The 26,302-nt window shown below is 39.2% G+C and overlaps 1 protein-coding gene across 4 annotated transcripts in view; it reads left to right on the top strand.

Annotated features, from left to right (window-relative positions):
- Positions 1 to 26,302, top strand: part of LOC140816440 (protein DETOXIFICATION 35-like) — a 50,990-nt gene that overhangs the window by 7,478 nt on the left and 17,210 nt on the right. Inside the window, exon 1 of one of the 4 annotated variants that reach the window (XM_073175707.1) lies at positions 25,427 to 25,845. The exons of the other annotated variants lie outside the window; for them this stretch is intronic. Within the exon in view, the coding sequence (XP_073031808.1) occupies positions 25,579 to 25,845 (267 nt within the window). The 5' untranslated portion in view covers positions 25,427 to 25,578. Of the gene's footprint in view, positions 1 to 25,426; positions 25,846 to 26,302 lie in introns of those variants that run through there. 4 annotated transcript variants of the gene reach the window in all.

Below are 26,302 nucleotides of genomic sequence, written 5' to 3'. Positions count from 1 at the left end.
CGGTCTTTCTCCGTGAGTTTATTTACTTGTTCCATTATTTAATTATGTATCAATTTTTTTAACTTTCCATGTTTACAGGGCTTGCAGATGTTTTTGTCAGCATTTAAGCGAGTGGCTCAGGCTACGAAGAGGGCTAACACTCAAGCCACATCCGCTCGAGAGACACGTGCCAAACTCCAGGAGGAGGTAGGCCAGTTGAATGAGCTCCATGAGCACGTTCTGGCCTGGGAGAGGGCCGTTTGGAAGCAGCAAATGGATCTGGCCCAGGCGGAGCTTGTTGAGGACCAGGCAGCTAGGGCAGAGGCAGAGTCCTCTCGAGTCCGAGCCGGAGATTTCCAGGCTGCTGTAAGACTTATAAAGACTGCCTAGGAGGAACAAATGGCTCAATTCCTGAAGTCCCAAGAGTTCAAGAAGATGGTGGCTGACAAATCCTTCCCTTACTTCGAACAGGGCTTCAATAAGTGCCTGGAGCAGTTTGAAGAGGCGGGCCTTGTCCCAGCTGACCGAGAGGACTTCCCGGACTTCATTAAAGCTGCGGCCTCTCTTCCAGATGAAGAGGAGGAGAACAAGGAGCAAGATCCCAAAGTAGACTAGGATTTTGTTTTTATTCTCGGGCTTCTGGGCACTTTGTAAATTATTTCCAGTCAATGAAAATATTCTGCTTTACTTTTCTTGCATAAAACTTCAGATATCCTTATAGATTTTGATCAACCTTCTCCGAGCACATTTAAGTTGGGTTGTGACCCCTTAGGTTTAATAAACAACTGATCTTGATAAATAGTCAGGTTGCAAGTCCATAGATTTGGGAGATAACCGAGGTGCGGGTCCCCGGGCCAGGGTATAGGTCTCTGGACTTAAGAGATAACCGGGGTGCGGGTCCCCTGGCCAGGGTACGGGTCCCTGGGCTTAAGAGATAACCGGGTGCGGGTCCTCGTGCCAGGGTACGGGTCCCTGGACTTTGTAGATAACCGGTCCCCGGGCCAGGTTATGGGTCCCTGGACTTAGCAGATAACCGGGGTGCGGGTCCCCGGACCAGGGTACGGATCCCTGGACATGGTAGACACTTCCTTGAACAATTTTTTTATTTGATATATAAGCAACATATACAAAAGCTTTAAACATAATATTTCTTCAAATGAAATGTATTCCATGGTCTCTTAAGAATGTGTGCCCGAGAATCTTCGAGATAATAAGCTGCCCCCGAGCTGACTATTCGAATTATTTTGAAGGTTCCTTCCCACCGTGCTTCTAATTTCCCCACATCACCCACTGGTTTGACCTTTTTTCATGACTAGGTCCCCAACCTGAAAATCTCGTGATTGAACATGTTTGTTATAGGATTTCATCACCCGGCTGCGATAAGCTTCCATTCGAATGGCTGTCCGATCTCTCCTTTCTTCAACTAGATCAAGTTCAATGGCCCGGGACTGATCATTGTTGCTCGGATAAGATTCTATATGAGTAGAGGATTGCCCGATCTCCACAGGTAGGACTGCTTCTGAACCATAAACTAGGCTGTATGGAGTTTCTCGAGTAGATGTTCGTGGTGTAGTTCGATATGCCCATAATATATTCGGTAGTTCTTCCATTCAATGTTTACCTTTCCCATGGAGCCGGGCCTTCAATGATTCTATTGGTCACTTCCGTTTGGCCATTGGCTTGGGGGTAAGCCACTGAGATGAAGGATTGAACGATCTTCATTTCTTGACACCATGAGGTGATTTCTTTCCCTGGAATTGCCTCCCATTATCTGAAATCAATTTTCTCGGGATGCCATATCTGCAAACATTATTTTTCTAAAGAAATTTCATGAACTCTTCCTCAGTAATTTTGGCTAATGGCTCGGCCTCTACCCACTTAGAGAAATAATCCACAGCCACAAAAAGGAGTTTTTTCTGCGCTCAGGCTATGGGGAAGGGACTACAATATACAGCCTTCATTGATCAAAAGGGCATGATGTTGAGATTGGTTGCATGTTAGCAGCAGAGCGATGATGAAAATTAGATTGGTATTGGCAACCCTGGCATTTTTGAACAAGTCAGACAACATCTTGATTCAACCAAAATCCGGCCAATATAGCTTTCCGAGACAGGGCAGTCCCACTGAGGTGTTCACCACAGCATCCCTCGTGTATTTCTCGGAGGACATACTCTACCTCATTCTCTGATAAACATTTGAGAAATGGGCCTTGTTATGATCGCCTGTATAAAACATCATTAAAAAGACGAACCTGGGTGCTTTTTTTTTTTATTTTTGCGGCTCGGGCCCGATCTTTTGGGAGCCTGCCATGGACTATATATTCAATGACAGGAGTCATCCACAAGCTTCTCTGGACTGGGGGTACTTCTTCATCAACAGAAAGCACCAACTGGGTTAAACAGAGGACTTCCCGGGTACTTATATCTGACATGGAGGCAGCCAGTTTGGCTAAGATATCAGCTTCTTCATTTTCCTCCCTAGGAATTTGTTCAATGCTCCAATCGGTAAAAGGGGAGGCCCGGGTTGTTATGAGTCCCAAATACTTGAGCATTTTCTCGTTCTTGGCCTCATATGTTCCCTTGATTTGTTGTGTGACCAATTGAGAGTCAGAATAAATAATAACCCGAGAAGCGCCGACTTCCCAGGTAGCCTGCAATCCTGCCTGAACAGCTTCATATTCTGCTTCATTGTTAGTGACCCTGGAATCAATTCTTAAAGCCAGCTTGATCTTCTCTCCTGATGGGGCAATCAAGACCACCCCCACTCCAAATCCTGATAAATTCGATGCACCATCAACAAAAAATCTCCACGCCTCTTCTTTTCCTGGTTGAATCATCTCTATTAAGAAGTCTGTTAATGCTTGGGCTTTAATAGCAACTCGAGGTTTATATTCAATGTCATACTCCCCGAGCTCTACAGTCCATTTAACCATTCTTTCTGAGACTTCGGCGTGTGTCATGATCCTCCCGAGTGGAGAATTGGTGAGGACCACAATGGGATGTGAGAGAAAATAAGGCCTCAGCTTCCGGGCAGTCATCACCAGGGTCAGTGCTATTTTTTTCACTTCACTGTATTTTAATTCCGCTCCTCGAAGGGCGTGACTGACATAGTATATTGGTTTCTGGTCGGTTCCTTCTTCCCTGACAAGCACAGAACTAACAGCAAACTCAGTGGCAGATAAATAGATCCATAATTTTTCCTCGGGCTTGGGTTTTGCCAGCATAGGCAACTCAGCGAGATGCTTCTTCAAGTCTTGAAAAGCTTGCTCACATTTGTCGTCCCAGCCAAATTTTTGTGCTTTTCTTAAAACTTGGAAAAATGGATAACTCCGATGAGCAGATCGAGAAATGAAGCGTGACAGGGCCGCGATCCTCCCGGTTAATTTTTGAACGTTCCCGACAGATTCAGGGGAAGGCATGTCCATTATTGCTTTAATTTTTTCGGGGTTGACTTCGATTCCCCTATCAGTTACCAAGAAACCCAAGAATTTTCCACTCCTGACCCCGAATACACATTTGGTCGGGTTAAGCTTTATTCCATACTGTTTCAAAGTGGTGAAGGTCTCAGCCAAATCACCAATGAAGTAGGAGACTTCCCGGGTCTTGATCAAGATATCGTCCACATACACTTCAATATTCCGGCCTATCTACTTTTGTAAGACATGATTCATTAAACGTTGGTATGTGGCCCCATCATTCTTCAATACAAAGGACATAACAACGTAGCAGAAGGTGCTCCCGGAGGTGATAAAACTTGCTTTATCTTGATCTTCGAGAGCCAAGGGGATTTGGTGGTACCCCTGATAGGCATCCAGAAAGCTTAATAGCTCGCATCCAGATGTGGAATCCACCAGCTGATCAATCTGGGGGAATGTATAAAAGTATTTGGGGCAGGCTTTATTCAGGTCCCTGAAATCGAATCACATTCTCCACTTCCCGGTGGATTTTGGAACGAGGACCACATTTGAGAGCCAAGTAGGGAATTGGACTTCTCTGATATGGCCGGCCCGAAATATCTCTCCCACTTGCTCTTCAATGACTTTATCTTTTTCAGGGCCGAAGTGCCTCTTCTTCTTCTTCACAGGCCGAGATCCCGGGAGGATATTTAATTTATGCTCAGCCACTTGGGGTGAGATCCCGGCTAGTTCCTGTTGAGACCAGGCGAAAACACTAATGTTAGCTTTTAAACAGTGTAAGAGATTTACCCAGGTGGACGCGTTGATGTCTCGGGCCACCCGGACGTGCTTTCCCGGCTCAATTTCTACCACTTCTTGCTCCTCGTCCGCAACAAAATGTACTTCTCTCTCTGGACACCTCCTCTTGACTCTCCTTACCCTTTCCCTCCCTTCTCGCCTTCTTCTGGTCTACTCGGACGATCTCCCCATAACACTTCCGAGAAGAGGGTTGATCTCCCTTGACTTCCCCGACCCGTCCTCGTACTGTAAACTTAATATTTTGGTGATAAGTGGAAGCCACAGCTCTCATCTCATTCATAGCTGGCCTCCCCAAGATGATGTTGTACGAGGACGGGGCATCCACCACTGTAAAGACCGTCGTCACAGTTTTCCTCAAGTCCCCGGTTCCCAGAGTCAGTGGCATGATGATTTCCCCCTCAGGGTACATGGCATGTCTAGCAAAACCAAACAGAGCAGTCTCAACCACCTCTAATTGATACTTATGCAAATCCTATTTGGACCAGTGCCTCTTTAAAAATGAAATTGACAGAGCTGCCATTGTCAACAAATACCCTTAAGACATCATAATTAGCCACTCGGGATTGGATGACAAGAGCGTCGGTGTGGGGTAGACTGACTCCCCTGAGGTCTTCTGGTCCGAAGCTTATAACTGGCTCATCTCTCCCCCTCCCATCAACTTCCAAGCACTCTCTCATGCTTCTCGCTTTCCGAGCCCAGTTAGAATCGCCATCTGTTGACCATCCCGAAATCATTTTCATTACTCCTCGGCTCGGGGAAGGGTCCTTGCTCTCGGTTTGTCTACTCCTTTCCTCCCGGGAACTCGCTTCATCCCTTCTGCTTCCATTCAGGATGTCCTTGACTTCTGGGAATTATTAGGTCCGGGACGTCTAGATAACCAAGGTGGCTGTCTAGACTTATCTCGAGGAGGATGAGATGCTGGCATAGAACGCTTACTGGATTCCTTCTTCAGAGTTCGACATTCATTCGTGTTGTCAGAACACTCTTTGTGAAGGGTGCAGAACCCTCTCTTCTCTGGTGTTGGTGCCCTCCCATTGGACTGGGAAGCGGGGTTATGACTGAGCTGTATTCCTAAATTTCTCGATCTCGGGTAATTCTCAGAGGTACATGAGAGAAATGTCCTGGACCGCTTTTCTTGTGAGCTGTATCCTCGGGCTTGACCACCCGGTCTCCTGTGGCTCTTTTCAAAGCTTCTCTCTTTTGGTTCTGCGCCTCTTCCATGATAATATATTTCTCTGCCAAGGACAGGAGATCTTCGAAGTTCCCGGGCAATTTCTTGGTCAGAGATCGGAAAAAATCTCCTTCCCACAATCCTTGCATAAAGGCTGTGACTTTCGTCTCTGGAGCACATGCGAGAACCTCCAGAGCTACTCGATTAAATCGCTTGATGTAAGCTCTCAGAGTTTCATCTGGACTCTGCCTTACTTCAAATAGACTGAAGACAGTCTTCTTGTATTTCTTGCTGCTACTGAATTGATGCAAGAATACCTTTTGAAAGTCTTCAAAACAATGAATGCTCTCTGCGGTGCCAGTCCTTCAAACCGCCTTTGTGTAGAGTCGACCAGGGTAGCTAAAAACACTTTACACTTGATCTGGTCCCCATAGCAATGTAACATAGCCATATTTTCAAAGCGAGCAAGATGTTCCTCGGGGTCAGAACTCCCGTCATAGTCCTTGATTTTGGCTGACTTGAAATGTCCGGGGAGTGGTTCCCGGACAATGGTATCGGAGAATGGACAACCCTTGACAACTTGAGCACTGCCTTTAGAACCAACTTGCCCCTCCAACACTCTTACTTTCTTCCTCAACTCTTCTAACTCCTCTGCCATAGTAGGAGATTTAGAACCTGCGCTTGACTCCATCTCCTCTTCCCTTCTCTCTTCCTCCTGCGGCTGCTCACGTTGCTTATCGGCGTGACTGGAATGATGAGTGGTGGTCTTCTTCATGGCTGTCTTAACAGCATCAGTTACAATTTTGGTCAACTCCTCAGGTGTTAAATGGATGGTGGGCGGGGGAACATTAGGCGGGGGGCCACCTGCACCAGAGAGACGGGTGTTGTTCTCTTCCTGGACTCGGGAAGTGTCTTGATTTGCTATCCTAGTAGGAGCCATATCAACCCCTTAAACTCAAATTTCACACAGACGGTGCCAATGATGCAACCCGGACGAAAAGGATGAGTCGGGTCGGGTACTCTGCCGGATTTTCTATCAAGATGTTAAAGGAAATATGAGTTGGACGTCTGAACTAATTGTGAGTTTTTTTCCTCCTTGAGCGATTTGAGAGATCTGCGAACAAGAAAAGAACCACGTGAATGGGCACCTGAGGGGTGTCCGACGTGACCACTCTGATACTTAAGTCAGCAGGGAACTCAAGCAAGAAAACCAATGTAGCCAAGCGATGGCCGTGAGATTGGTGTTGAAAGTGAGAAGTAAATGAACAATAAATGAGAGCATTCAATGTGTGTATTAATATCTGAATCGAGAGTAAATGCAAGTAAAGAACCTGGTATTTATAGTAGAGGATGTAATGATGATCTCGTTTTTTGTGTTGAGCATTAATTATAGTAGGGCGGCTGATTATACCTACTGTTATGACATGTCAAATCTCATACTAGTCACATCCAGCCCACTTGATTTTGTCAACCATTTATGTTACTGTCAGAGATAGGTCGGCTGTGTAGACTCTAGCAAGTCGGCACAATTAATTGTCTCACTCATATCGAGGTGGCCAGGGTAGGATGCTTCTCGGGTAATTATACAGGGTCCCGGGCATAAAACGTCCCGAGGATATTATGCTCCAGGTGCTCCTGTGGCTCGGGTGTTGATCCAGACCCGGGCACTCTCCTTGGACAGGATCCCTGGCGTGGGACGTCCCAGGCACTATCCATGACCCGGTACATCCCGGGGCATCACTATCAGTGTTTAAATTAGTTATATATATTTTTCATCATTTATGTGACATGCGATTTGCACGGGGTAAACCTTCATGCTAACGCAGTAGCTTGTAAATCACGTTATAAGTAAACCACACTGGGAAAACTCTGGGTGACAGGCTCATTTGAGAAAATGTGGGTAGTCTGAATAAAAAATAATGAATATTGGTCAAGTCCTCACTTACTTTACCAATTAATTTAAGAGATATTTTCAATCAAAATATTTTCATTTTTTTGAGCATACAATTTAAGAACAAATTAAACAAAAACTTTAATCTCTATTTGATATGGATTTTGTCAGCATGAAAATTCAAAAGTATCTTATTTTTAATCTTATATATTTAAGAAGTTTAATATCCATACTTGTCATGTCTGTTCATTTTAAAATTCTATTGAACATTTTTTTAAGTGCAATGGACGAAACAATGCCTACATAAAATTCCAAACATGCATTTTGTAAAATCAATCCACTGCTGAATAAAATAACTACAATTAAAATTATGAAAAGAACAACCAACCTAAACAATTACCTTTTAAAAACACAAAACGTCGAGAATTTTAAAATCTGTCAAAACCCTCAACAAAATAAAGTCATAAACCATTTAAAAAGTTGTTTAAACGTGTTCCCATAAAATCATATTCTTGCGGAAGAATACAAGGTCCTCGGGTTAATGTGTGCCACCAGCTCCGCCCGTTCAGTCATCAACACCTCCAGTCTCTTGATCAAAATGCTCACCTGCATCATTCACACCTAGTGAGTCTAAAGACTCAACACACCTGTAATGTTATAACAAATACATATACATAGCAGGTAAGCAGTAAAAAATATTGTAATTAGCATACCTTTCATGATCTTAAAAGCATAAACATAAACATGTCGTAAAAGCAAACGGGTCAAAACAACTCATCATTGCATCATATACTTATACATTTACTTTAATTAAATTCAGTCAATTAGTTATAACTTTCGTATCAGCTTTATAGTTTCATCATTATATGATGGATCCATCTACATAAAACCATGGTACCCGACAGCTGTCGGACATCAGCGATGGTATTACCCATCCACTGTGTCTAGACCTCATCAATAGCATTTACATATACATCATTAGCATTTACATATAAATCGTTAGTCACAACCAATTCTCATCCTTCAAATCATCACCATTTTCATCACTTAACAAAATCATGCATATATGTAAATTTTCTTAAAATCAAGCACGCAACGTAATTTCATAAAAAATCTTATACATGATACATAACATTAAAAACATGATAAATTTGTGCTCAGGACGCTGCCGGGACTAAAATCTCGACTCGGGTGAAAAATGACCATTTGCCCCTGGAAACCCAAAATGACCATTTTACCTCTGGACATCTAAATTTTGACCCAAATCTTACCGGACTCCTTAAATCATTACAAAACCTAATTAAAGGTATTTATTAGACATAAACTCGAGCTCGTTTCGAAATTTGGTCGATTTGTTTTAAAACTTGGACTGGGGTCCTGGTTTTAACCTGAATCAACCCGAATTTCAACCAAACTTTTCCCAACTTGAGATATGACTTAAACCTACATGTCCAGCCTAAAACCACTTATTTCAGCCTACTTATAACCCCGAAACGCTGCTGGAGTTTTACTGCATGTGCTAACTCAAGACCTTAGTGCACCAAATGTTCTACACCTTTGATCCTAGCTCGAAACCACGCGGACCAGCACCTCACCAGCTATACTGGGACCATGTTCGAACCCAAGCGGCTCTCCTGGACCGACCCTAGCTAACCCCACTGCCCAAAGCACCAGCCCCGTGCGTCCCTTCCCTCCCGAAGCCACACCGCAACAAGACACCAAGCCACCCCTAAACCTAACCCCTTTGACCAACTCCTTAACCATAACCACTGTCCTTGGCTCGCTTCCAGCCTTGTCACAGACCCAAGAGGGTCAGCTCCTTGTGATAGGATCGGTTATTGACTAAAGAGTGTTTAGAAGTGGGGGTTGAATAAACACTTCTACGAATTTAAATGTTATTCGAAAAAGGTAGTTCAGTTTTATTACAAACTGAACTAAGTATCCCGTCGGTCAATAACAATCAGTTAAACTGAATAATCAGTTGCGAAAAGTAAACTGATTGAAAGATAGAGTATCTAACTGAAAATGAAAAACTAAAGTAAAGACAACACAATATGTTTCTGGATGTTCGGAGATTTGAATAACTCCTACGTCACCCCTTCTATCTCAAGGATAGGATATTCACTAAAAGACTTTGATCAAGTACAACACTTGTACAGACCCACTTCAGTTAGGACTTATCTACTGCCTAAACTGAAACTCTTAGTATAATACAATGATCTCTGTGAGTAACTGAACTTAGCATTTGTTGAATTATCAATATTACAGAGTGCTAGTTTGCTCAACTTGTAGCCTTGATTGCTACGAATAGATCTAATAAGAGTGAGCTGAGATTTTGACAGAGTAATAGCAAGTTTGAGATTGATAGATCCTCGTATGTCTTCAACTGGTCTTTAGTCATATTTATAGACTTATCTTTCCACGGTAACTTTGAATTTATGTATCCGTTGATTGCCACTTCATAATTTCTTGGACAGTGTTCTTGATTTCCACTTCATTATTGATTGTAAAACGGCGTTTTAATTTCAATAGCCGAAATACGTTGTTCTATGCAGTGCGGCTTTCCATATTCAATTGCTGTCTGATATGATCTTTCCCGAGGTATCTTCAGTTGAGAGACTTTAATATTTTCGGCTGAATGTTTTAACTGATCAGTTCTCAACTGATCAGTTTGTGTCAGCTGATTTCATTTGATAAGTCCAGCTGCCGAATTTGCTTTCGCGTATTAGTTGATTTAATCGATTGATTTATGTTTTTGTCAAACTCCAGAATTTAGTTTCCAACAATTTCCCCCTTTATGGTGTTTGACAAAACCAAGAGATTTGACTCAGCTCTTTGTTGATAATAGATTACTCAACTGAATCATAGAATAGCTGGGTTCCTTGTAGATAATATAAAGTCTGAGAAAATGATATCAGTTGATAATAATAGTCTGATTAATTTTTCAACTAATTCTTCAGCACAACTGAATCATAAAATAACTGGACAAATGATATCAGTTGCTTCAGCTGCTTTCCCCCTTTTTGTCAAATACCTCCATTTTGTCTGAGAGCCTTCTAACATCGATGGATAGAAGTTTTACATCTGAGGAGATACTTGTGGCCATAGTAGTGAAAGAAGTCTGCAGTAATTCTATCTTCTTTGAAACGAAGGTTTCCAGTCGCCCAATTCTTTGACTGTTTACATCCTGATTTGTAGAGAGAGAGTTGACTAGTCCCTTCTTCAGATCCTTTACAGTTTGGATAAGAGAGTCCATATTGGGTTGAAGTTTATTCAGTTTCTCTAAGTTGGACGTATGTGAATGGTCCAGCTTTAGAGTGTGAGATAGTTGTGTGTTCTGAATTTTGGAGATGGTAGAGATCATTTGCTCCATATTATTCTGTAAGTGCTGAACTTCTTCCAAGATAAGTTCAACTTCTGAAGAAGATGAAGGAGGAGACTGAAAAGATGTTCCTGGTTCTTTAGAGATGTGCTTAGAAATGACCAAAGTTTGATCAGTTGAGACTGATTCAATAACATTTTGAACTGAAATGTCAGTTTCAGTTATTTCTCCTTGAACTGGAATATCATCAGCAGTGATTTCATCTAGATCCTGAGGTGGTGAATGAGGGTTCTGTTCAGCAGATGATAAAAGAACTGAAGTTGGTGCCTCTAAAGGATGATTGATTAAAGTGTCTGGCTCATTAGTGGGGTGAACCTGATCAGTAGATATGTCAGGTTGTACAGATTCTGTTAAAGCAATAGTGACCTCCGGATTGATTTGATCAGCAGAGTGATCAACTATAGAAAATTCCTGAACAACTGACTGAATGACTTCATCAATGTTTCCCAATTTCAGCTCAGCCTCAGAATACATCTTAGGAATATTAGTTGTAGGTGCTGTCTCGGATGAAGATGGAGCAATTGATGAAATACCTTCTGGTTGAGATGAAGAACCAGCAAGATCTGTGACTAGGTTTCCAACTGAATGGTCAGCTGGAGCTTCTTCAGCAATTTTTTGAGACATCTCTAGGATGATCAGCTCTTGACCCATTTCCCAGTCTTTAATTTCTGCTTGCAGTGTTATCAGATCTGTTTCCAATTGAGTATAGACTGCTTTGTCGTTGAATGCAGTTGGACTAAGAGGATTAAAGTTTTGCCTGAGTTCAGCAACTATTTGCTGCAACTTTTGTACCCGATATAAGTTAAAGAAATATTTCTTCCTTTGCAAAACTTGCTGAATAGAGGAGGCCTTAACTGTTTTTAACACTAGTCGTTCTAGATCAATAAATCTTTTCAACTTGGATTTATTGCGTAATTCCTTAGCAAAAATATTAACTCTGAAATTGACCCATTCATCAAAAACTTGGTGCTTCTCTGCTGCAAATGTACTGACTTCTTGCCAGATGAGGTCAATGTGAGTCTGAATTGCATTTGAGGGTCTGGGTTCTTCTTGAAGTTTACTCTTGCCCTTAGAGTCACTCAAAATGTGTGGGATAGTTAATCCTGATGTAGTTGCGTCAATATTTTCTCTGAGTATTATTCCGGTGGGTCTGGCAAATGGCAAAGAAGAGTAAGGTGAGATACTAATCAGTGGAGCTTTGACCCCTGGAAGTTTTGATGATTTGCTGGATGCAGTGATGTTTGGCAGTAATGAGGATAATGGTAACTGATCCTCAGTTAAGGATGCAACTGAAGCTTCCTTTGAGAAAACATCCTGGATTGGCTGTTGAGCTCCTGTATCCATTACATGATTAGTGGATGTGGGTTTATCATGATCAACTGATTTGGTCTTCAGTGTCCTTGGTTTCTTGACAATTTGAAGAGGTAGAATCTTCTGACTATCAGGATCACTGAGAGTCAGTTTGCGTTTTGACTCTTTCTTCTTTGTTAAGTTCTTGGCAACTTTGACTGATTTGGGAGCAGCCTGCTCCATCCCAATTTCCTTCTTGATCTTGATGAATTTCTCAGGAGAAAGATCTTATTTGGTTTTTGATGGTAGAATGTTTTTAGCATTGAACACCTTGAATCTTGATAATCTGTCAGAATCATCAGCAATTAACCCTTGGTTTTTCAGCAGATAACTGAGCTGGACAGCAAAACCTTTGGATTGCTTAGCAGAAGAGAACATGTTCTTCAAAATAGTGAATAAAAGATGCTTCCAGTTGATTCGTGGTCCAGTCATGATTACGGTGATGAGTTGAAACTTTTCCAGAGTCAGAGCAGCAAACGACCCAGCCTTCGCCAAAAGCCCTTTGGCTACAATGTCTGCCAGCAGTTACACCTCGTGCTTTAACTCCTTCTTGGGATCGGAAACTTTGATTTTCCGTCCATCTGCAGAGAGTAAAGTTTGCATCTCTTCGATTTCCGATGCTTTGATCTCAGAAATTTGTGCTAGCCCATCAGAAGGCAGTGAAAACAAATTTCCAAAATAATCTTCAGAGATGATCATTAATTTGTTATTAATGGTAGCAGCAATGTTTTCATCAGAATTGATGAATCCTGTTGAATAGAAGTCGTGAAGCTCTTTGGGATAAATTTCCTGAGCGTAGAGACCCAAAAAGGGTTTTAAGTCTGCTGATTCTAGTTGCTGAAATACTTTCTTTACATCAGCGTCTGTAATGGACATAATTGAGTTGAAGTTGATAGCCATGGCGTTCAAAAGATGTGCTGGAATCTGGTTTGCCATTTGAAAGTGTTAGAAATTCTGATATCTCTCAAGATAAAAATTAAGAGAAATGAGAGTTCTTTAGAAAGATAAAATGCTCGTAAAGGAAAACTGAGATGAAGCGGGAAATAGTACTAATGTTTATGACTGTTTGAATTTTCGGACACGTGTCAGTCCAGTAAAATTTTTGAGTAAAAATATGTGTACGTGTACTGTAATCGTGTGTGTAAAATAATGAGTGGTTAAAAATGTATACACGTTATAAACTGAAATTCATCATGAATTAGCATACAGTCATGTCATTTGATGTGGAATATAATAGGTTTAATTATTTAACTTTCATGAGAAGATTAGTTGAATAATCAACTGAACGATCAGTTAGGGAAAACTGATTCCTTTCAGTTGAGAATTTACTAACAACTGTCTTCTCAGTTAACTTCTTAAACCTTCATTCCCCCTAAATAGATGCATTAAATAAAATAATCCTGATTAAAAAAATCCCAAGGTTTGGTAGTGTAATCGTCTTTTAAAGGAGTGTCCTTTCATCTTCTGTTACCTGGCCTATAAATAAGAATAGAGAAGTTAGTCACAAGCATCAGTAGAAAATACTCAAAGATAAATGGCAGGAGCAAGTAGTTCAAACGTTGATCCTTTTTCACTGGAAGCACAGAAAGCTGCTATAGAAGACAAAGTTTTCTATGCTAGTCTTCCCTACTGGGAAGAATTACTGAAGCTCGAGCTCCTGTATAACTCAGGAAAGGTTACTTCGTTCAGGCGGATGGCCCAACTGAGAGAGGTGCGAGAGCACTTAAAGATTTCTGCAGAGGTGGATGCCTTCAAGGAAGGCCATCTTTATGAGCTGATGCTGCGCAAAGAGTTGGAGATTCTTAACAGTATCGCTTCTTCACACAGTTTCTCCAAAACTTCGTCCTCAGCACTAGCTGTTTGGATGAATATGTGGATAGCTAGTGTGAAGGAAACTTATGATAATGTAATCCTTTCAAATATTTATGGATGAATAAAAAATTTTAGTGCATCGTTTTGTTTTATTTCTTCACACAATTATCTGTTATATGATCTAATGAAATGCTAACAGTCATCAGTTTTAATAAGTAAACAAATGAACTGATGAAAAACTAATTTTCATAAGTTGATAATGAAACAACTAATAAAATTCAAATTGTTATCAGTTGACAATGATCAACTGATATCTTAAATGTCCTCGGTAAATGTGAGAGACGCTTTAATTGACTTGTGATTCTTCAACTTCTTCAACACCTTTTTCTTATAAATGAGATAATAGTGATAAAAATGTGATTCCACATCAGTTCAAAACTATTTCAACATGTCTGATTCTGATGCATGTAGTAGCACTCACGTTCATGTGACTGATCAGTCAGCCCCTCGCTTAGCTGAAATTAAAAGAAAAATGGAAAGATATGTCTTTCAGAAGGTATTGACAACCTGGGAAAAGATTTATGAGTTGAAGATGGTGAGTGATAGTGGTGTCATTCCTACTCGTGCTCAGGAGGCAAGAGCACTGAAATACCTTGCTCGTTTTGAGGTTAGACATGTTAATGATTTGGTTGAAGACAAGTGTCTTTTAGAAGCAATGCTATGGAAGGAGTGTCATGTTGTTGATAAGATCTCAAAGTCAAGGGCATTTGCTGGAGTTCGAATTTATGAGTTAAATGATTGGATTAGGGCATGGCTAGATACAGTTGGATCTATGATTTCTTCTGTAAATTGGGAACGTTGGTATTCTTAGTGAAATATTATTCTTAATTTGTTGTGTTCTTATTTTCTGTACTTAATTCTATTAGTGAAGTTATATTACTAATAATATCTTAAGATAAATCAATTAAACCAAGAATATTTAGGAAATAAGAAAACTTAGCCTCTGGTAATGGTTTTGTGAAGATGTCTGCTGCTTGTTGTTCCGTTGAAACGTATTCTAATCTGATGTTCTTCTTCAGTGCATGATCTCTGATGAAATGATGTCTGACATCTATATGCTTAGTCCTGGAGTGAAGAACTGGATTGTATGTAATAGCAATTGTGCTCGTGTTGTTACAGAATATTGGTGATTACTTTGCATCAACACCATAATCTTTCAGTTGTTGCTGAATCCAGAGTAGTTGGGCACAGCAGCTTCCAGCAGCAAGATACTCTGCTTCAGTTGTGGAAGTTGCTATGGATGTTTGCTTTTTACTAAACCAAGAGATCAGTCTGTCTCCAAGAAACTGACATGATCCACTTGTACTTTTCCGATCAAGCTTGCATCCTGCATAATATGCATCTGAATAGCCAACTAAATTGAAAGATGAGTCTTTAGAGTACCATAAACCAACATTTTCCGTGCCTTTAAGATATTTCAAGATACGTTTGGCAGCAGAAAAATGTGATTGCTTAGGATTAGCTTGAAATCTTGCACATATACATACAGCAAACATAATATCAGGACGACTAGCAGTTAGGTACAATAAAGAACCTATTAAAACTCTGTATAGTGTCGTCTCAACTGATATTCCCCCTTGATCAGTGTCTAATTTAACTGATGAGCTCATTGGAGTGCTTGCTGCTGAACAAGATTCCATGCCAAATTTCTTCAGCAATTCCTTGGTATATTTGGTTTGACTGATAAATGTTCCTGAATCCAGTTGCTTCACTTGTAAACCAAGAAAGAATGCCAGCTCACCCATCATGCTCATCTCGAACTTATCCTGCATCAACTTGGAAAATTTCTTGCATAATTTGGGGTTAGTTGACCCAAAAATAATGTCATCAACGTAAATTTGAACAAGTAGGATATGATCATTTTTCGAAAATTTAAACAGAGTCTTATCAACTGATCCAACAGAAAAATCATGATCAGTTAGGAATTTTGAAAGGGTTTCATACCAAGCTCTTGGAGCTTGTTTGAGACCATATAACGCTTTGTTCAAATAATAGACATGATCAGGGAAGTTATGATTGACAAAACCTGAAGGTTGTTCAACGTAGACTTCTTCCTGTAATTGGCCATTTAGGAATGCACTTTTCACATACATTTGATAGACTTTAAAGTTCTTGAAGGATGCATGGGCAAGAAATATTCTGATTGCCTCCAGTCTTGCAACTGGTGCATATGTTTCATCATAATCAATTCCTTCTTCTTGTCTATATCCTTGTGCCACTAGCCTTGCTTTGTTGCGCACAACTGAACCATCTTCGTTCAGTTTGTTTCTGTACAACCATTTTGTACCTATAACAGTTTTAAAAACTGGTCTTGGAACTAAGTTCCAGACTTTGTTATGAACAAAATGATTTAGCTCTTCTTGCCTTGCATTTATCCAATTAGGATCAGCAAGAGCTTCGTCAGTTTTTGTTGGTTCTAATTGAGATACAAAAGCTGAATGAATAAATAGATTTAGCATCTGATTTCTTGTTCTTACTGGATCAGATGGGTTACCTATTACCAGTTCTGGAGGGTGTGATTTCTTCCATCTAAGTTCAGCATTTGTTGCTTCACCGTCAGCAAATTCTTCGTTAGGTAACTGAATGTTCTCAGTTTCAGTTTGAGCTGATTCAGTTGTTAACTGATTTACATTAGTTTGCTCCACTAACTGATTGTCAAGATTTGCTTCCAATTCAGCTGGTTGATCCAATATCTCAGGTTCAGGTGTATGAAAGATATTTTGATTATTACGACTTTCGTCTGAGTCATCATCTTCCAGACTGATATCTGTAAATTGATCAGCTAGCTCAACTTGATCAGTTGGCTTATCAATTAGTGCCGTTTCATCAAAATCAACATGTGCAGATTCTTCAACATTTAAGGTTTTCTTATTAAATACTCTGTAAGCTATGCTAACTGATGAATATCCAAGGAATATTCCTTCTGCAGATTTGACATCGAATGCTTTTAGAAAATTTTTACCATTGTTATGAATAAAACATCTACAATTTTCTCATATGGTGTTTTCATGTGATTTTTATTAATCATTGATCTGTTCTGAGTGTAGCATGCAGTGTTTACTGCTTCTGCCCAAAATTTTTGAGAAATACCAGAATCAGCAAGCATTGTTCTAGCAGCTTCTTTAAGAGTCCGATTCCTTCTCTCAGCTACACCATTTTGCTGAGGTGTTCTTGCTGCTGAGAGCTCATGCTTGATTCCAGTATTTTCTAAAAAGCTTAAAAGTGTTTGATGGATGAATTCAGTTCCTCGATCAGATCTGATTCGATCAATCCCAACTGATTTTTCATTTAAAAGTCTTTTGAAGAGTTTAATCAGTTGTGCAGCCGTATGGTCTTTGGATTTGAGAAATATAACCCAAGTAAATCTTGAAAAGTCATCTACGACCACCAAGGTGTATTTCATTCCCCCTAAGCTCATGACTGGTATTGGACCAAAGAGATCCATGTGCAATAATTCTAAGCATCGGGATGAAGATTTACAGCCTTTGTTTTTGAAAGAGGATCGTACTTGTTTTCCATACTGACATGCTGAGCAAAGTTTTTCTTTTGAAAAATTCATTTTGGGCAAACCAGTTACAAGTTCATGCTTACTCAGATAGGCAAGGGATTTAAAATTTAGATGATTTAACCTTTTATGCCACAACCAGTTTTGAGATGATTTAGAGGCAATAAAGCATACTGGTGTATAAGGTTGATCATTCCAGCTGACTTTGTAAGTGTTTCCACACCTTTTGCCAGTTAGAATAATCTCTTCAGTTGAGTTTTTGACTGAACAGTAGTGTTTGTCAAACTGAACTGAGAATCCATTATCACATAACTGACTAATGCTTATCAGATTATACTTAAGATTCTCGACTAATAAAACATCATTAATGGTGAAGTTACCATGGATAAGCTTACCCTTACCCACAGTTTTACCTTTGGAGTTATCCCCAAAACTGATGTTTGGACCAGTGTATTTTACCAGTTGAGATAATAAATTTGAATCTCCTGTCATATGTCGTGAACATTCACTGTCCAAATACCATATTGATCCAATGCTTGTACCTACTATCTGCTATTAAACACAAAATAAGATTTTGGTACCCTTTTTCTATTTCGGTCCAAAGTTGATTAGTCCTTTAGGAATCCAGACTTGAATCAGTCTAACTGAACGTCCTGTTGCTGTATTCCATATGATCCTTCCTTGTCTGTGTGTGCTTGGTGTATGGTGTGTGGATGATACAACATGTGTTTTGTCCTTTTTCAACTGATTGTTCAACCGATATCTTTTCTGAACTGGCTTACTGTTGTAGTAGTTTGAGTAGCCATTTGAATATTTTCTGCTAAGAGTTTTTAGTTGCTGACTCCATGAGTCAGTCTCACCCTTTGAATTATACCCAATCCCACATCTCTTTCCTTTATTCATATTCTGAGATGGCTGTTCAATCAGTTTACTCGACTCTGCTTGTTCTTGTACCATAACTGATTTTACAAAGTGAATATATTTCCCTTTGTTCATATTCAGTTTTGGTTGAGTATCTTGGGAAGACGAATCATCTTTACTACAGAATCCTAAACCAGTTTTATCTTCAACTGATTTCTGAGAATTCTGTATATTAGTTAAAGCTTTAGATGATTTGTTCCAAGCCTGAATAAGCTCATTGTGCTTTGAATTTTCAAGCAACAATTTTTGAATCATTAATTGATCCCTGCTTCTTTCATTTCTGAGTTCAGCAATCTCCCTTCTCAGACTCAACATATCAACTGATTCATCAGTTGTTGTCTTATCGTCTTGGGGATCATCTTGCTTTGCTCTGATTTTTTCAAACGATAAAGCAAGCTTTTGATACTCACTGACCATGTCATGAAGAGTTGAGATGAGTTCTTCTCTTGTAAAATCAGTTGAACTAAAATCAAATACCTGCTGATAGCTTGATTGATCTTCTATGTTATCAGCCATCAGACATTTTACTTCTTCCTCATCCTCACTAGAACTGCAAGAACTTTCTGATTCTGACTTTTCGCTGTCAGTTTCTGCCCATTTGGCTTTGCTATCTTCAGCTAGGAGTACTTCATGTTTCTTTCTGTAAGGCTTCTTGTCGTCCTTAGATCTCCTCTTATGCTCATACACTTTCTTCTTTCTTTCAGTTGAGGCTTGATTGTCCTTTTTAGGCTGGGGACAGTTAGCAATAAAGTGACCAGATTTGCCACAGTTGTAACATACATTAGACTCTTCTTTGGAGTTGTTTCTTTGATAATTCTTCTGAAAATTTCCTTGATTTTTCCTCATGAATCTTCCAAATTTCTTAATGAATAGTGACATAGCATCATTGCTCAGTTGATCAGCAGCTTTCTCAACTGAACCAGTTGGTTCACTTCTAACAGCAGTCAAGGCAGTAGTTGCTGCTGGGGTAGATGGTTCTCCTTCTCGAGTTTGAAGTTCAAACTCATATGCTTTCAGGTCAGCAAATAAATCATGAAGTTCAACTTTGTTCAGATATTTGGATTCCCTCATTGCCATAGTTTTGACATCCCATTCTTTGGGAAGTCCTCTGATTACTTTCAACGCTACTTCTTTATTTGTATACACTTTTCCAAGTGCATTCAGTTCGTTGATGATACAGCTGGTTCTTTCATCATATTCATGCATTGTTTCTCCAATCTTCATTCTGATGTTGTCGAACTTCTGCACAGCAACTGAGAGTTTGTTTTCCTTGGTTTGTTCATTGCCTTCGCAAAGTTGAATTAACTTCTCCCAAATTTCTTTGGCGGTTTTGCACATTTTGATTTTACTGAACGTTATTTTGTCCAGTGTCTTATACAATATGTCTTTTGCAACATTGTCTAGATTTGCCTTTCTCTTGTCCTCAGTAGTCCACTCGTCTCTGGGCTTTTCAATTCGGTGAGGTGCCCCTTCAGTAATAGCAACAGCTGTGTTTGCTTTCAAAATCTTCATGGGTCCGTCGGTTATAACGTACCACATGTCATCGTCTTGTGCAGCTAGATGAGCCTGCATTCTTATTTTCCAATCATCAAAATCTTCTCTGGAGAACATAGGAATCTTATTGAATGAGGACATAGTGATCAGATTGAGTATAGATAGTCTTTGATAGGATATGCCCTGCTCTGATACCACTTGATAGGATCGGTTATTGACTAAATAGTGTTTAGAAGGAGGGGTTGAATAAACACTTCTACGAATTTAAATGTTCTTCGAAAAAGGTAGTTCAGTTTTATTACAAACTGAACTAAGTATCCCGTCGGTCAATAACAATCAGTTAAACTGAATAATCAGTTGCGGAAAGTAAACTGATTGAAAGATAGAGTATCTAACTGAAAATGAAAAACTGAAGTAAAGACAACACAATATGTTTCTGGATGTTCGGAGATTTGAATAACTCCTACGTCACCCCTTCTATCTCAAGGATAGGATATTCACTAAAAGACTTTGATCGAGTACAACACTTGTACAGACCCACTTCAGTTAGGACTTATCTACTGCCTAAACTGAAACTCTTAGTATAATACAATGATCTCTGTGAGTAACTGAACTTAGCACTTGTTGAATTATCAATATTACAGAGTGCTAGTTTGCTCAACTTGTAGCCTTGATTGCTACGAATAGATCTAATAAGAGTGAGCTGAGATTTTGACAGAGTAATAGCAAGTTTGAGATTGATAGATCCTCGTATGTCTTCAACTGCTCTTTAGTCATATTTATAGACTTATTTTTCCACGGTAACTTTGAATTTATGTATCCGTTGATTGCCACTTCATCATTTCTTGGACAGTGTTCTTGATTTCCACTTCATTATTGATTGTAAAACGGCGTTTTAATTTCAATAGCCGAAATACGTTGTTCTATGCAGTGCGGCTTTCCATATTCAATTGCTGTCTGATATGATCTTTCCCGAGGTATCTTCAGTTGAGAGACTTTAATATTTTCGGCTGAATGTTTTAACTGATCAGTTCTCAACTGATCAGTTTGTGTCAGCTGATTTCATTTGATAAGTCCAGCTGCCGAATTTGCTTTCGCGTATTAGTTGATTTAATCGATTGATTTATGTTTTTGTCAAACTCCAGAATTTAGTTTCCAACACCTTGGCTGGAAACAAACCATGCACGACCACGCAACCTACATCCCTCAATCTCGCCCAACCCGAGCCAATAAGTGCTAAACCCCGATCTGCCCTCCATGCTCGCCCTTTAGCCACTCCAGCCCCTTACTCCCTTGGCCTCTGACGTTCCCCGCCCCTTAACACAAAGAGCAGCAGCCCCCTTGCACGATGGTAACCAAAAACATTAGTGACAAACATATGTTTGCATTTATTTTCATGTAAACCATGCAAAAAGAAGCTACAAGATGGACCAACGTTTTTCCTCATGCAATAACACATACATCAGCATCTAAACATGGTTTAAATGATGAGAAAGGAGATACATGGCGTGCCTTAGCATTTATATGATCAAAAGCTTGAAGATATGCGCGTGGGACGTGAAACAGAGAGGCGGGGAGAAGTTTTCTTGAAGAACAATCAATGGCCGAGATTTGCTGGAGTTTTTTGCTGAAGAACACATGAGAGAAGCTGCTGAAAGGTGGGGTGGCGACTGCTAAGTGGAGGGATAGGTTTAGGGTGGCTTAATTGGGCTTTTAAAATGATTAATTAAGCCCTAATGGACCTTAGTATGAAAATTAAAGGATAAAAAGGGTTTTGAGCCCATCAAACTTAAAAATAAACCCATCAAGCTCAATAATACTCCCGAAAAATATTTCGTTTTTATACGTTTTAGAAAATATTGCCCGACCTTTCAAAAAGTCCCCTGAATCGATAAAATTTGCGTAACAGTTAAAAATATAACCCGACGAGTAAAAATACCCAACCAAGGCTCATTTTCAAAAATTATACTTAAAAACACATCATATTAAATAATTAAAAATAATTATTCAATAAAAATATTTTTCCTGAATATCCCACGTCTCCTTTCCTCGTTCGAGCGCGAAATACAACTTAAAATCCTAATGCATGAAACTTTAAATAAATCATGAATTAAAACACAAATTTATGAAATAAACATGCATTTAATGCTTTAAAACAATTTAATAAAATACCAAAGAAATTTAATAACTTGCATGCATGAGCTTTATGTGGACCTTCAAATTTTCGGGACGTTACAATACTAGATACTATATAATTTAACTGTAAAATCTTTAAATACATACCAATATTTTCCCCCGAAAATACCCACATCTTAATACATATAGCTATTTTTATGAAATAACTAATATAACATTTGGTGGAATCATTCCAATAAATATAATAAAATTTGACATAAAAATTTAATATATTTCAAATTACATTTTCAATGTAAGTGAAACGTCTGCCAATCGTTTTGCTTAAAAAGTACTAGAAATTTTTTTCCTACCTCTCGGCCTATTCATACAATTATACATAAAAATATTTTGATACCATTTCGAAAATAAAACAACCAACTAATATTTGAAAATCAAAGGAAATCGTCAAAACATGAAATTGTCAAACGTTTTACCAAACCTAAAAAGCAATAAACTTGAAAAGTATCATTCTCTCAAATCACTCAAAAACATAAATAAACAGTCTTAAAAATCTTTAATGTAAATCATAAATGCGGAGAAATAGAAACGCTGGTCCTCAGGTTATGCGCACCTCCAGTCCAGTCAGATTAGGCATCCAAGCATCCCTCAACATTATTATCATACTCACCTGCATCAATCACACATAGTGATTTTAAAGAATCAATACATCATATTCTTGATAACAAATAATACGTAATACAGATCACATGCAACAATGAAAATACTTGTACTTAAAATAACATTTTCATAAACATGTAAAATCATAAACATTTTCATATTATCAATACATATCCATATCATCATCAACATATACATATTCATATTCGTGTTTTGTTGAATTCAGATCGTTGATTGTGACTTTCGTGTTCGTCCTACGTGTTAGGCAATGGATCCATCTACATGTAATCACAGTACTAAGCGGTGGGGACACCAGCGACACTCTCACCCGTCAACTGGGCCTTGGCCTTAAGTTTATCATATCATCGTATTCGTATTCGTATTCGTATCCAAGGAAATACGATCGTCGGGCTCCCACTGGGACCTCAACCCTCACGATATCTCCAACATATCATCGTATTAGTCACAATCCCTTCACATCCTTCAACATTTCGTATTTCCATCACTTTATAAAACATGCATAATAATATCTTTTTTCTTTTAAACCAAGCATGCAACATATCTTTAAATATCCATATTTAAACCATAAAAATCCATAAGCATTTAAAAATAATAATTTAACATATAAAAATTCATAGAAATTTAAAATAATCACATTAGCATATAAAACAGCATTCCCGACACTTCCATGACGTTTATTAATTTTAGGTGTAAAATTACCGTTTTACCCCTAGACGTAAAATTCCTCGAATTTGACTTTTTCTTATTTTCATTGACTCTAACATGTCCCCAAAAATTATTTAAGCCTAAATTAAAATTCCCATAATTTTATTTAGCTGAAATACTATACTTTTAATTAATCTTTAATTAATCGTTTTTTATGCGTTTTAATCCCGAAAAGTTTCAAACCTTAATATAAAATTCCTAAATTCAAAACTTAGACTTTTTATATTATTTTAGCTCTCGTGAACCAACTCGACCCCTGTAAGCCGTGTTTCGATTTATTTAACAAGGAAAAACCCTAACCTGACCCATAAGTTTCAACCCCGAGCCATGTCTCGATTTCCTCGAGCCACCCTCGAACCATGCTGGACCAAATCCTTACCAACCCCTCTAGCCACCCTCCCGGACCCTTGGAACCCACGGACTCGACCCCAGCCACAGAAATCGAAGCCCCAAATCCAGCTCTTGCATGGCCGAGACTCCCACTTTGGCAAGAACTCTTGTTTACTGGCCTAGGACCCAGCCAACCCAACCAGCCTTGAATCAGCCTCTCGTGCACCTTCCTAGGACGCTAAGGACTCACCCTAGCCTAGCCCTAAGCCCCCAGGCCAAGCCATCTACCCTACACAAGCCCGCGCAGCCTTGCGCGTTTAGGACTTCTTCCCAGCCCTTGTGCTCGAGTCCTAGCATGGCTAGGACTCCCTCCCTTACTCACACAGAATCTGACCGAGCCCTGGCCCCAAGGCGAGACCAAGCCAACCATCAACCTAATGAAAACCAAGCCCTATGATCAACCCATGCCCAGTTTCAGTTCCAGCTTGTATGTTTCGTGTTTGTGAAACGTTTTGGTGGTGTTCTAGGACCCTAAACCCGTGTAAAACAATGCTTGATTGTGTCCTAATCATGGCAGCCCTCTTAAACACACAAAATCATGAATTTGGAATCAAATAACACAAGTTTAGAACATGTATGCATGTAGTTACAAAAATACAACTTGTGTGCCATGTTTTCCTTCAAAATATGCTTAGATAATTACCATGGTGTGATAGATGTTTGAAGAAAATAAATATGCGAAATACACACGAAAATTCGTTGACGGCGCGAAGAACTAACAAGAACCTTAGGTTGAATTTCCCTTGAAATTTTCGAAATTTTTCTTGAATATTTAGGTGTGTGTGTCGTGTAAAAGTTGGAGAGGGTTTTGGGAGAGTAATCTGAAAATGGCGTGAGTTTTATGAGGGTTTGGGGTGGGGTGTTTTTGTGCTTTAAATATTAAATAAACTACTAACAAGGCTTAGGCCCACTAAGTATGTAAATTAGGCCCATTAGTGTTTGACTAAAATATTAAAAATAATTTTGTTTAGAAAAGTTTGTGAATTTTTGAAAAACCAACACTGATAAAATTTACGTCCCGACGTATAAAATCACCTCAAAACCCCTTATTTTAAAAAATATGCAAAAGCATTAATCATATATTAAATAATTAAAAACAATTATTTAATAAAAACATTTTCTATTTTTCATCTCTCGGTCTCCGTTCCTCGATCGCAACTCGAATAATCTTTAAAAATACATTTTAATGCATGTAAGTAAAAAAACTACTAAAACATCATGTAAACATGTCATATAATCAATTTAACAATAATATTCAATTAATTAATCATTTTTCATATTTCCTAGATTTGCATTCGTCGTCTTAATTTTGGACATTACAGTAAGTGAGCGATTGCTAAATGATCACGAGTTCGATTCTTCATACTAACACTTTTTCGATCGAGTAAGTCGTGTTTGACTTAGTGCGGTTTACTTGATTGATGGAATTTACATGCTAATGCGTTAAACCAGACAATCTAACTAATGAATGAGTTACCGCTACATGTTTACCAAAAAATAAATAAAACCCAATGGATGTACACATAACAATATATATATAACCAACTATTGTGATCTCTTGACACTCTGCGTGCGTATATATCAAATTTTATTATATTATTTAGTTTTGAATATATCAAATTTTATTCTGTAAAGTATAATAACTTTAATTTTATAAATATTATTTTCGAATTTTGATTTTATTATATTTTATTTTGAGTCAATGACTAATGGCCACTTTTAAGAAAAAAGGGAGAAAATAATATGGACATGGCTTCGATGTCTGAACAGTCGCCATTCATTCGCTTAACTTGTTCTTTTGATTCCATCGACGATTTCCCATAAATAATCGCACTCATCATCTTGAAGTTAGTCGGTGTACTAGCTTAACTTCAACTCCAACCGCGGAAGAATGGAAACGCCGCTTCTAGAGAAGGCCTCGCTGATTGAAGACAGCGGAGACTACGCAGCGTCGGACGGGTTGAGAACGTGGTGGAGAATCTATTGCGTAGAATCCGCGAAGCTGTGGGCCATTGGCGGGCCGATCGCGTTTCAAATCCTGTGCCAATTCGGGACCGGCTCGGTGGCGACTATGTTCATGGGACATCTGGGAGATGTCGAGCTCTCCGCCTTCACCATTGCTGTGTCAGTCATCGGAACCTTTGCTTTCGGATTCATGGTCAGTCAAATTTTTGTCTAAATTATTATATATTTTACTTCAAGAAATCAAAATAAGCTCAATATTTATTATTATCTTTCATATACGTTTTTCATTGTTTTCGTTTGTGAAATAAAGTTGAATTTTGATAGCTAGCCCGTCTATGTCTTTGCTTCGTGCTAATGCTCTTGGAGAAGTTTTTCCTTGAAACACGAGGTTTAGTACCTTATTTGAGGCAAAGTCCAGCGCCGGGGGACTAAGCAGGGCATAACTAGCGGCGTAAGAGGGCGGCTGCCGTTAGGTCACCTATTTTGGGTTGTGGGTTTTAAATGAAGTGGGTCTCTGATGTCATCAATGGATTTTGACATTATTTATGCCAACCGTGGTATTTTTAATTTCTGGATAGTAGATAGCCAATAATCGATGCAACACATTTAACACCACAACCGGAAACGGTGTTGTCGGTGTTGTTATCTAC

This window comes from Primulina eburnea, chromosome 16 (assembly GCF_022965805.1).
Source record: "Primulina eburnea isolate SZY01 chromosome 16, ASM2296580v1, whole genome shotgun sequence".
In the NCBI taxonomy this organism is placed as follows: Eukaryota; Viridiplantae; Streptophyta; class Magnoliopsida; order Lamiales; family Gesneriaceae; genus Primulina; species Primulina eburnea.
This window is presented reverse-complemented; position numbering and strand designations above follow the sequence as displayed.